The sequence below is a fragment of the Cicer arietinum genome, chromosome 6, assembly GCF_000331145.2.
Source record: "Cicer arietinum cultivar CDC Frontier isolate Library 1 chromosome 6, Cicar.CDCFrontier_v2.0, whole genome shotgun sequence".
NCBI lineage: Eukaryota > Viridiplantae > Streptophyta > Magnoliopsida > Fabales > Fabaceae > Cicer > Cicer arietinum.
In genome coordinates this window covers 29,658,342-29,670,315 of record NC_021165.2, presented here as the reverse complement: position 1 = coordinate 29,670,315, position 11,974 = coordinate 29,658,342, and the positions used below count along the sequence as shown (strand labels likewise).

At 26.9% G+C, this 11,974-nt stretch overlaps 1 protein-coding gene across 1 annotated transcript; it reads right to left on the bottom strand.

Annotated features, from left to right (window-relative positions):
* Positions 1-367: 367 nt before the first annotated feature.
* Positions 368-4,781, bottom strand: LOC101499611 (pyruvate decarboxylase 2-like). The gene is made up of 6 exons (XM_004506669.4): positions 4,154-4,781; positions 3,504-3,667; positions 2,267-2,917; positions 1,688-1,805; positions 1,343-1,531; positions 368-785 (listed from the first exon to the last, which is right to left on the bottom strand). The coding sequence occupies exons 1-6, from the start codon at positions 4,676-4,678 to the stop codon at positions 615-617; spliced, it is 1,818 nt and encodes a 605-aa protein (XP_004506726.1). The 5' UTR covers positions 4,679-4,781; the 3' UTR covers positions 368-614.
* Between the last annotated feature and the right edge of the window lie 7,193 nt (positions 4,782-11,974).

Sequence of the window (11,974 nt, the reverse complement as noted above, 5' to 3'; positions counted from 1 at the left end):
ATGACGTTTTGGATAAATTTATGACACTAAGTCATACTCTAGTAACTAGTCATCCCATTAAGTTCTTTTTTTCTTTTTTAATATAGTTGTGTTATCGGTGTGAAGTATTTATCAACTTCATTAATAATTATTCTTTATTTAATAACTTGACATGACTACTTTTAGTGAGATTTCCACTCACAGTTGCTTTTTTTTTTCTTCACTAAGGTTAAAATTCGATATCTTACTTAAGGGATACAAGTCTAATTAGAATTTGCATCCAAACATTCACATGATCCTACATTAAAAACCATAGCATGTTTTAGGCATTAGAAAATCAAGTAGATAATAGAAACTACAATATACCTATATAAAGTGGACACTCTAATTCTTTTAGAAAAATGTGAAACAAAATCACCATTCAATTGATTAATATAACAATTATTAACTCATGGGCTATGTGTTTTCCATACATAATACCCGAATCCAAAAGCAATAATGCATTAAAAATGGAATGAATTTTCACAGAAATATTTAAATAACTAGCAATAGAAAATTTTCCTCATAAAGGAATCTCAACTTAATAGAACCAAACTCAATTTCCTCAAATTTTAAATGGCTTAAATGTGTGAAGTTCACTGAGGATTAGGAGGACGACTGTTGGCAGAAGAGACCCTTGATCCCCATTCAAGCAACTCTTTGCTTGTGTCATCCTTGTGACAAATCACCTCAATGAAGCATAAACAATCCTTCTTTGGTCCTGTTGCTGTCTCAATTGCTTCAACAAGTTCTTCTTCACAAGTCACCTATAATAATCAATACATAAATTAATCATATAGATTAACATAAAAGAAATTCTACAAATAGTACATTTTTAGTATATTCAAGTCTTGTAAATTAAAAAAATATGATTGGAAGACCCACTAAAGATAGTCAATTGAATTTTTCAAAAGAGATTAGTCTTCAACGTCGGTAGATATTTTGCACCAATATCATAATTTAAAAAAAAAAATGATTTTGATATAAAATAATATTTATTTAGAGATTTTGGGAAGAAAAAAAATTATTTTGTATTTGCTTACAAAATATTTTTTAAGCATAAAAATCATTTTTTTTGGGTCTAAAAACATTCATTTTATCATATTATTTTTAATTATGTTTGTGTAAGTTTTTTTCAATAATTATTTTATTAAAGAAAATGATTTTTAAATAATAAAAATCATTTTCTTTAATAAAATAATTATTGAAAAAAAACTTACCTAAAAATAATTAAAACATTAAAAATAATTTCTTACATAAAAAACTAACTCTTAAAAACAATGAAGTTTTGATAAGAATGTAGCATGTTAAGAAGCTAAATTACCTTAGTGGTCCAGCAATTTCCTTCACCATTGTGGATTGCATCAACTAAAGCAGTGTAATTCCAGTTCTTAATCACATTGTATGGTCCATCATGGATTTCAACTTCAATAGTGTATCCACCATTGTTTATCAGGAAGATTATAGTCTTTTGTCCACATCTCATCATTGTAGACACATCTTGTGCAGTCACCTATACATAAACATTATAAACAATTCATGTATTGTTAAGTAAAAAACACAGGAAAAAATTGTACTATAAAATTTTTAAAGCTTCATTATGGAATTTGAATATAAATTTTTTAATGATTGAAATCTTGTTTAAGTAGTTATAATCTGCATGACAAACCTGAAAACTTCCGTCACCAATACAAGCAATCACTCGCTTCTCCGGAACCGCCTGCGCATAACCAAGCGTTGCGCCCACGGACCATCCAATTGATCCATACTGCATTTGGAACTCATACCTGCAAACAAGTCATTTTCATAAATAAAAAAAATGCTACAAAATTAATATGGCCAATAGGGTTTCATTTCAATGTTCGCGATAGCGATATTTGAATAGCAAAATCAAAGTTTTCGAGGTCTCTATGACTGTAATGCAACCAAATTAAGGTCGCATTTGTTATTAGCTGCAATATCAAATATCGCAATTAAAAACCATGACCACTAATACCATTATTTAAATTTGGTTTAATATGAATTTAGTTCCTTCAATCATAGCATTTTTTTGTTTGAATTCGGTCTTTATAAATCAAAAGTATGTTGTTTTTAGTCCCTGGTGTTAAGAACTAAAAGCAAAAGTTTTTGAATTTACAAGGACGGAATCCAATCAAACAAAAATTACATGAACTAAAACCAAATAACACGTTAAGTGGAAAGACTAAAATCATATATAGACCATAAAATTTGATGAGCTACTACTTACCCACATCCTTTTGGCAATTTGAGCTTTTGGCAGTTAAACCAAGAGTCCCCTGTCTCAGCAATAACAGCTGTTTCACTAGACAACATATTCTGAATATGTTGAAAAAGAACATTAACCCTTAAAGGTTCTCCTGGTTCAGATTTCACAGGCAAACCTTCAGGAACAAATATCCTAAAATAATTCTCATAAGCAGTGTTGTTATGATTAATGCGCTTTGCAAGGGCCTTAAGAAAATCCTTCATCAAAACACACCCAAATGCAGGTCCATTTCCAATGACAACCCTATCAGGCTGAACAATGATAGCTTTTTCTTTCTTCAGAAGGAGTGAGTAGCCAACTGAACTGTAGTCATTGAAAATTGGTCCTGCAAATAGGTATGCGTCGGCCGATTCGACAATTTCAGAACAGAATGCAGTACTGACTGCACCCCAAAATGTTCCAATGAAGTGTTTGTGATCCTCAGGAACTAGTCCTTTTGCTGATGGCATTACTGCATATGGATAACCACTTTTATCAGCTAGTTCAATAAAAGCTTCACTTGCTTTTGAGACTCTTATTTTTGGACCAGCTACTAGAACTGGTTTTACTGCTTTGTTTAGAAACTCTGCAGCTGCTTCCACCGCTGCTTCCAAACCCATTTGATTAGTCAATCTGCATAGTTCAAATAAACACTAAGTTACTATTTGTTTCTATTTGTTTAGTTGAGTTTACTTACATAAATATTCATTAGAAACAACTTATTTACATTATTACATAAGTTCGTCACGATGTAACTTATGAAAATAGCATGACTTTATTTAATTTAGTTTGTAACAATGTTTTTATAAAAAGCCACTTTTAAGAATTGATATTCCGTTTATTACAATTTTAAAAAATGAGAATCTGAAAAAGATAAAACATTAAATCGACTTATGAGAAGTTGTTTTGAATAGTTTCTCATAAAAATTATTTTTGAAATTTAATTTTTTTTACCTAATAAAAACCATTAATAGATTATGTTTTTCCTTAAATTCTATATAATAATTTCTAATTTATTGAAATTTAAAATCATTTATTTTTTAACCAGTGACAAACAAATTTTTTTTTTTTATGGAAATAGTTTATATATACACTTATATAAATACTTAATTAATTATTTGCATTTCTCATGATTGGATCAATCTTGACAAAACAATAGATGAAAGTACAAAAATAAAAGAAATTTAAATAAATAAATAATGAGTAATTAAAATCTTACTTTGGAGATAAGGAAAATGGAACTGGTTCACGACTAAAAGTGGGGTGAGGAATGCCTGCTAAGTTACAGCTTATGCTTATATACACAGGCTTGCTTTCTTTCAATGCTGTTGAGATTGCAGTATCAATCATTTCATGAGCATCTTCCAAGTTATTCACCACAGCCTATAATCAAACAATGTACATAAACCATTTTAATATCATCTCAACCAATTAATTTTACATCCATAAAAATATAACCACTTTTGCAAAATCTTCCAGTTCAGAAAAAATAAAAACCAAAAAATATATCAACGAAGCATAGATTTTCAAATTAATATTCATTTCCATAGTGTATTGTTAAAAAAACTCATTTTCATTTCCATAGTGGGAATAAATGATCCAAGAAAAATAGGACACTTTCTTGATACCCGTGACAAGGGTATCCGGACTAACGTGACAAAATAAATACAAATTATTTAAAATATAAAAATAATGTGATTTTAATTGATTATGTTTTTTACTCAATTTCAAATTATTATAATTGAGTATTATTATACATAACCATACTTTAGTGTGTATTGAGTTGTTAAAAAATTTATTAAAAAAGAAATGCTAGAAAAAAAAATGTTAAAAAAATTATTTAAAAAACAAAAAAATTGAGATTTGGACCTGGTAGCATGTAACAGTTTGGAAACATCTAAGTTCCTGGCTGAAATCAGGTAATCCAATGGTATGATGAAGAATTCTATTGGTTCCAAAATCATTAGAATTGGGCCCACCAACAATACAAATCACAGGCAAATTCTCACTGTAAGCACCAGCAATAGCGTTAATAACGCTTAACCCACCCACAGTAAAAGTAACAACACACGCGCCCACGCCCTTACACCGCGCGTAACCATCAGCAGCGTACCCAGCATTGAGTTCGTTACAACAACCAATGTTCTTTAGTTTCGGTTCAGCGATCAGGTGATCGAGTAATGTCAGGTTAAAGTCCCCGGGAACGGTGAACACGTCGGTGATTCCGACTTCCACTAACCGCCGGGCTAGGTGACTGCCTAAGGTGGATTCCGATGAGGATAGGGATTGTGATGAAACGGATTTTTGGATTGTTGAAACTTTGCCGTCTTGTGGACATGCTATGTCGTTGCATGTTGGTTTGCATGCTTCGAGGGATCCTAGGTTTGTGTCCATAATGGAATTTGGTTTGATTTTTCTGTGTGAATGAGAAGAATGAATGGAGTAAACGACAAAGAAAATTGTTGAGATTTTGAAGGTGTGTGAGATGTGAATGGATGATGGAGAGGATTTATAGTAGTGAGATTAAATGTGTGTTTGATGGGTTTACTTGTGGAGCAGTAATAAAGATTAATGTGAGATGGTGGGTGGTGGTATTACAAGGGGCGGTTTACTGTTTTTGCTTCATAAAAAGTTATTGGTTTTCTTGTATTTGTCGTGCTGTCCAAGTGTTGTTTATTTTCTTTTTCTTTTTTGGCAAAATTGTACAAGTGTTGATGGCAAATTTTTTAATTTCTTTTTAATAATAATAATAATAAGAGTAATACTAGTACTAATAATAGTAGTAATAATAGTCTTTTGGTTCATTTAAAAAATTGACTCAATTTATTTGAATTGAATGATTCATTTTAGAGGTAATTTACTCGACAATACATTACCACTAATGAAAAAAATTATTCAAAAAATAAGCAATACTTTTTAGAGTCTTATAATACGAGTTTTGCTTTTTATTTAAGGTAACATTATTTTCTCTCTTAGGATACATTATTCATAAATGTTGTCAATACTATAGAAATAGGCGGACAATTATCCATCGTACGTAAAATATTGTTTTTTAAATGTTACCGTATATGTCAATAGTATGTAAATGTTGCCTAAATGTGAACATAGACGTTGTATTGATAAAATATTACTTTCGTCTTTATATATAAAACATCATTCACTAAATAACAGGAATTAAAAAAATTGATTGAATTATTAAATTTATTAAAAGGTATAACATAATTAAAAATAGTATAGTAAAAAAAAGTTAATATAGTTAAAAAATGTAATGAGATCATATAAAAATAAATAAATAATTTTTTTTTAAATCTTATATTTAAATACGAAAATAATAAAAACAAAATTAATTATTTATTGACAATTGCATTGTACTTGAGAAGGGACAATAGTTGGGGAGGAAGTACTTATTGACTTTGAAGACGATTTTGAAAGGTGAGGGTGATGGTCCACATGTAGTTGGAATTGAAGTTAAATACGATGACTATGTGGGGAATATTGAACACGGTGATAAAAGGTATGTTAAAGCAAATATTATATGAGATTTTTCAAAATTAATAATAATATTTTATTAAAATTCTTTTAGGTTGTTAATAATTTTTTCATAAAATAGGTTGATATAAGTTTTTTATTATTTGTATATATTGTGGTGGAACTTAACCAAACTATATTATAGGTCGAGATTGTTTAGTAATGTATTTAAAATTAAAAATTTAATCGTAAATAAATTTTGAAAAGTATAACAATATATATATGTGTGTGTGATATATATATATATATATATATATATATATATATATATATATATATATATATATATATATCTTGTGTAAAATTATATAGGTCGAGATTGTTTAGTAATGTATTTAAAATTAAAAATTTAATCGTAAATAAATTTTGAAAAGTATAACAATATATATATGTGTGTGTGATATATATATATATATATATATATATATATATATATATATATATATATATATATATATACATCAGGTGTTAAAATTTATTGCTAAAATGAATAGCTATAATATTATTCAAAATTCTAAATTAACTCAATTTATTTCAAGATAGTACAAGTGGGACTTGAATAGTGTTCCATGTTGTCAGACAATTGATTACTGGCATAACCATGTTGCTTGAGAGTAGTTTGTATCATCATAATATAGGTATAACTCTCTTGTATTGTTTTATTCTTGTTTTAGTACAAATGCAGAATTTGGACTTTTGTTTCAGAAAACGTTTATGGCTACCAATGCTCACATAATTGCAAGCCATTAAATGGACCTAACTTTTGGCCTATAATAGATAGCTAGCCAATCAATCCACCTCTCAAGAGGAGAGCACAGGCAAGCCCTACAAATAGAGAAATATATCTGCAAATTTTACTGACAGATTTGCAACAACACAATTTTCTATAAATTTTTGTTTGAGGGTAATATCTTGGTGGAAAGTTATTTTCTGCAAATATAAAATTTGTAGTAAATTTTATATAGATTTTTTGGAATAATTTTGTAGTGTACTGTTCTTATATAAATATTTACAGGAAATTTCATTGAATATTTCATAGTAAATTTCGACTAATAATTCATATATTAATTTCTATTAATTTAAATAAAAAAATATGTACTTTTTTTTATATTATTGAGAGTTTTTTTAGCAATTATACGGCTAACTTTCAAAGTTCACAAATTTTTTTTTTTTAAAGAAGAGGCAAATAAATGGTTTTTGTACCAAAATATTTTGCAAATTACAATATTTAAGAAATTTTGTAAGATATAAAAGAAATTCGTACAAACTTATTTTCAAATTTAAATTCATGGGAAATGAAAAATTTTGCAGCAATATTACCAACATTTCCTTACTAGAAAACTATCTTGGCGAGTCTAATTCATAGGAACGTCTAAGGCAAATTTAATTATGGAGCATTTAAAGTCTATATTATTATTTTGGCTTAATTGCACTTTTGGTCCCCTATTATAAGTGAAAATTGAAATTAGTCCCCCCATTTTATTTCTCCCCAGTTTTAGTCCCCAAACAGAATTTGAGTTCAAATCATGATGAGTTGTCATTTTTTTAATGACGTGTCAATAAAAAACTGACGTGGCAGACGCTTACGTGGAATAAACTTATTATTATATTATTTCTGATAAAAAATATAATTTATATTTTTAAAAATCTTTATTATAATTGTTAAAAATCATTATTATAAATAAAATTTAATTGTTAAAATTAAATTAAAAAAAAAAGCCCCAATTCAAAAAACCCTCCTCCCCCTTCTTCAAACTCCCATCCAAAATCCTCATATTCGTCTGAATCCGAATCAGATCCAGAGCCAAACACCAAACTCAAACCTCTCCCCTCCAAGCCCATCAAATCAAAGCCCCAAGCCTCCCCTCCCCTCCACCGACTAAATCTGGAACCAAACGTCCAAACAATAACGACGCCAAACAATTAAATAAAAAGAAGAAAACAACAGCCGCAGATGAAGACGATAAAGAACCGGAGGACGACGTCAAGAAAACCGGCGAAGACTCTAAAAAGTATTTTCAGAGACTCTTTAGCGAAGACGACGAGCTCGTAATTCTTCAAGCTCTCGTCGATTTCACCGTGAAAACAGGGAACGACCCGTACAAGTACCTCACTGTGTTTTATGAGTTTGTGAAAAAGTTGATTCACGTTGAAGTTAGGGTTTTTTGGATAGAGTCCTAACTGAAATATTAACCGCCTCCAACCAACTCTTAATTTTCATCTCTAGAACTTCCCAGTCCATTTTATTCACCTTCGAAAAACTTTGCTCCTCGAAACCGAGTCCATAAATTCCTTCATTAACGATCGATTTTCTCACTGTGATGTAAACTTTTACGCATTCTTTTGCGTAACCGTTAGAAACCATACAGTCAGCAATGGTTTTGTTAAATTGGGGCTGTTTTTTGATTTAGGGTTCATGCTAGTTCATATGCTTTTGCTTCAGATGTTCATAAGTTTCTGCTTCAGATTTTAATTTAGGGTTTTGTTGAATTGGGGCTGTTTTTTTTTTTAATTTAATTCTAACAATTAAATTTTATTTATAATAATGATTTTTAACAATTATAATAAGGATTTTTAAAAATATAAATTAGATTTTTTATCAGAAATAATATAATAATAAGTTTATTCCATGTAAGCGTCTGCCACGTCAGCTTTTTATTGACACGTCATTAAAAAAATGACAACTCATCATGATTTGGACTCAAATTCTGTTTGGGGGGACTAAAACTGGGGAGAAATAAAATGGGGGGACTAATTTCAATTTTCACCTATAATAGGGGGACCAAAAGTGCAATTAAGCCTATTATTTTAGTAAAATTACTAAATTTCAGTTCTGAATCGGTTTAAAACTGGTTTATAAATATGAACCAATTTAATATTTTAAAAAAGTTTTTAGTTAAAATCGATTTCAAATTAATTATTCGAGAAAATCATTTTAAATTTTTTGATTTTTCTTATAAAAAAAGTTTCTGATTTTTTCTGAGAAAAACAGATAGAAAAAATGTTCCAATAAAATATTTTGATTATTTTTCAGAAAAAGAATATTGAAATTCATTTGACAATTTTTTTCATTTCTTTCAAGAAAAAAATTTTCAATTTTTTTCTTGAGAAAAATAGGTTATAGAAAAGTTATCGATAAAACAATTTTTGATTACTTTTCGAAAAATCTTCAAAAATTAATCAGGAAAAAAAAATGTTTCAATATTTTTCTAAAATATTTTCCAATAAAAAATAATCTAAAATTTTTATGTTTTTTTTTTAAAAAAAGTTTCAATATTTTTTCAAAAAAAACAAATTCTGAAAATTTTCTAAAAAAAATTAGTTAAATTATAAAAGTTTTAAAATTGTTAAACTAGTTTGTGAGTAAAATTTGGTTAATTAATTTGTTTTTAATATGTGATTAAATTCATGAACCATTTAATTGGGTTGGTTTCTTTTTTTACAATGTAATTCAATTTATCAATATAGTCCAATAAACTATATATTTTGCATATCCCTAATTAAAAATGGGTAATTATTAAACTATCATTTTAATCTATGAATGAGTATGACGTTGTTATTTTATTATTTGACTATGTTAAAAGTTCAAATTAGTTTTTCTTCTTTAAAATATTTGTCAGTTTGATCTATAACGTTAACGTTATTAATTCAAGAATGTGAACGTGTTTATGGCGTATAATATGTCATTCTCTCACACGTGTACATAGACTGAGACACGCATACATCTAAGTAGACCTAGACTAAAGTGACTGTAATTATTTTAAAAAAAATAACTAAATTAATATCTAATATTTAAAGATCCTTTACACCTTAAATAAATAAATAAAATTAGCTACCTTAATCAAAGGTAAAAGGTGGAAAAGAAAAGAGACTCCAATGGTCAAACAGATTTCCCTTGTCTTAGAATCTAGTCACACTAGAAAGGCCATGGCATGAGGTTTTTTTCTTTTTTTACTCAAAAGTTGCAGGAGTTTGGAAGTTAGAATCCACAGGATAATGGAATCAATTACTCAGTTTTAATTATTATTATTTTAAGATTACATATATAATGAATAATTTTTTAATTTTTTTTAAAAAAAAATATTCAAACTACCTACTTGAAAAAAATACAAAAATCATTACTTTCTAGATATCATTGGAGATGCGACTATGATGTGATGAAAACACATAATTAATACTATTTTTTATTTATTAAAAATACATAATTAATTAACGTGATATAATATATTACAAAATAAAAATACAACGACTTGCGAATATACTTCTAAATAGTATTTGCTTTAAAATTGAAATACACGATTATGTTGCTTATCACAATTCTATTCAACTACTATAATATTTTTTGTATGTTTTTTTACTAATTTTAATTAATGTTATTATTATTTATAATTAGTATTTATAATTATTTATATATTAGTTTTTGTTTTTAATACTTAATAGAAAAAAAGAAGAAAAAATATATATGTAGTAGAACATCCTAGAGATACGACTTGGCGAAAGTTCAAAAAACAAAGTATTTTTTTTTTCAAATGGTAGTTTAGAATTTTATTATTTATTAAAATGGATATCGAAAAAAATATCAATATATAAAGAAATTAATAAATTTGGTTATTTTGATAAAATTATTTTCTTTTCCTTGCAATATTTTAACTATTTATTATCTCATTTTATTAATTTATCTCGAAAATAATACCACTGTTTCTTTTAAATTGTTGATTTAATCCTTAAGGTTATTTACACAAAATTATAAAACTATTAAAATTTTCAAGTTTTTAAAAACAATTTCATATTTTTTTTATATTACCCTTAATTATTTGTTATTTCAACATACTTATTTATCTTTCTGTAACAAATAATCATAAATAATTTGGACAAAACAATTACTTTGAAATTTCAAAACAACAAATTGAAAGAATAAAAAAAAATTCTAAACAAACAATACTTAAAAAGGAATGAAAGGAGTATATAGTAAGAGATAATTTTGATAAAAAAAATAATAATTAATATTAGTTTAAATTTTAATAACGATAAATAAATTAAAACAAAAAAATTCTTAAAAAAAACTGTCCATAAAAAGGAAAGAGGGAGTAATTAATAAAGAAAAAGAGCCTTCTATAAGATTCAAAATAAAAAATCATTAAATTAAGTCCATTGGTTTGGAGGGTATAGGAGATACCAGGAAAGATAGCTGATGGTAATTGAATTAATCAATTAAACATAATAAAGTGACTCAACAGGTTTTTGATCAATTGGAACGTTGGAATTGAAGATATACACGTGACTTGTGAGTGCATGCATGAAAGATGTTTGGGTTCAATGTTTGATGCATGAAAGTGTAACGCGTTGTGTTTCTCATGTGGCATGACTAATCGATGGTAAGTTTCCAAGAAGGAATTTAAGCCACTATTGCAGATGTTGTCCACTAATTTGTCTGGTGAATCAGACCAAATTTTAGATGTTAGCTGGAAAGTTCATGTGACTCTTGTCACCGTCATACAAAAAGAAACAAAAGTTATTAGTATTATGTTAATTGTAAAGTCATTAGGTCAATACCTTCAAAACAAAAATGTCATTTGGTCAATGAAGTTACCATAACACAATTGTACTAAATGAGAAAGTTAGCATAAATTTATTAAAATTAAAATATTAAATTTAACTAATTAATACAAAAATTTATAATAGCTTTTATTTAATTATATAAAATTTAAACTAAAATGCTATAAAAAGAAATTGATAATTATTATTTAGAGAAGTTGAATTCAATTGCGTTTCAAAAATCAAATTTAATTATAGTTGATTTTGTATTTTTAAAGAGATTTATTATGTCTTTTCCAATATAAATAATTAAGTTATATGCAAACAACTCATCATTTAATTTATTTATGAATCTGATCTTTCACAATTTTTATTACTAACAAAACTTTTTATATAATTGTTTTGAGATATTGAAAGTGATGAAACAAGAAGAATATATTTATCAATTAAATTAGAATTATTTTATTTTTCTATTTTTACAAATTTTTGACAGATAAATTAATTTAGTGTAGTTAAATATATATGATTGAGAGGTTGTTTAATATATATATATATATATATATATATATATATATATATATATATATATATACACAAAAATATATTTTTTTGGGTAGAAAACCAACC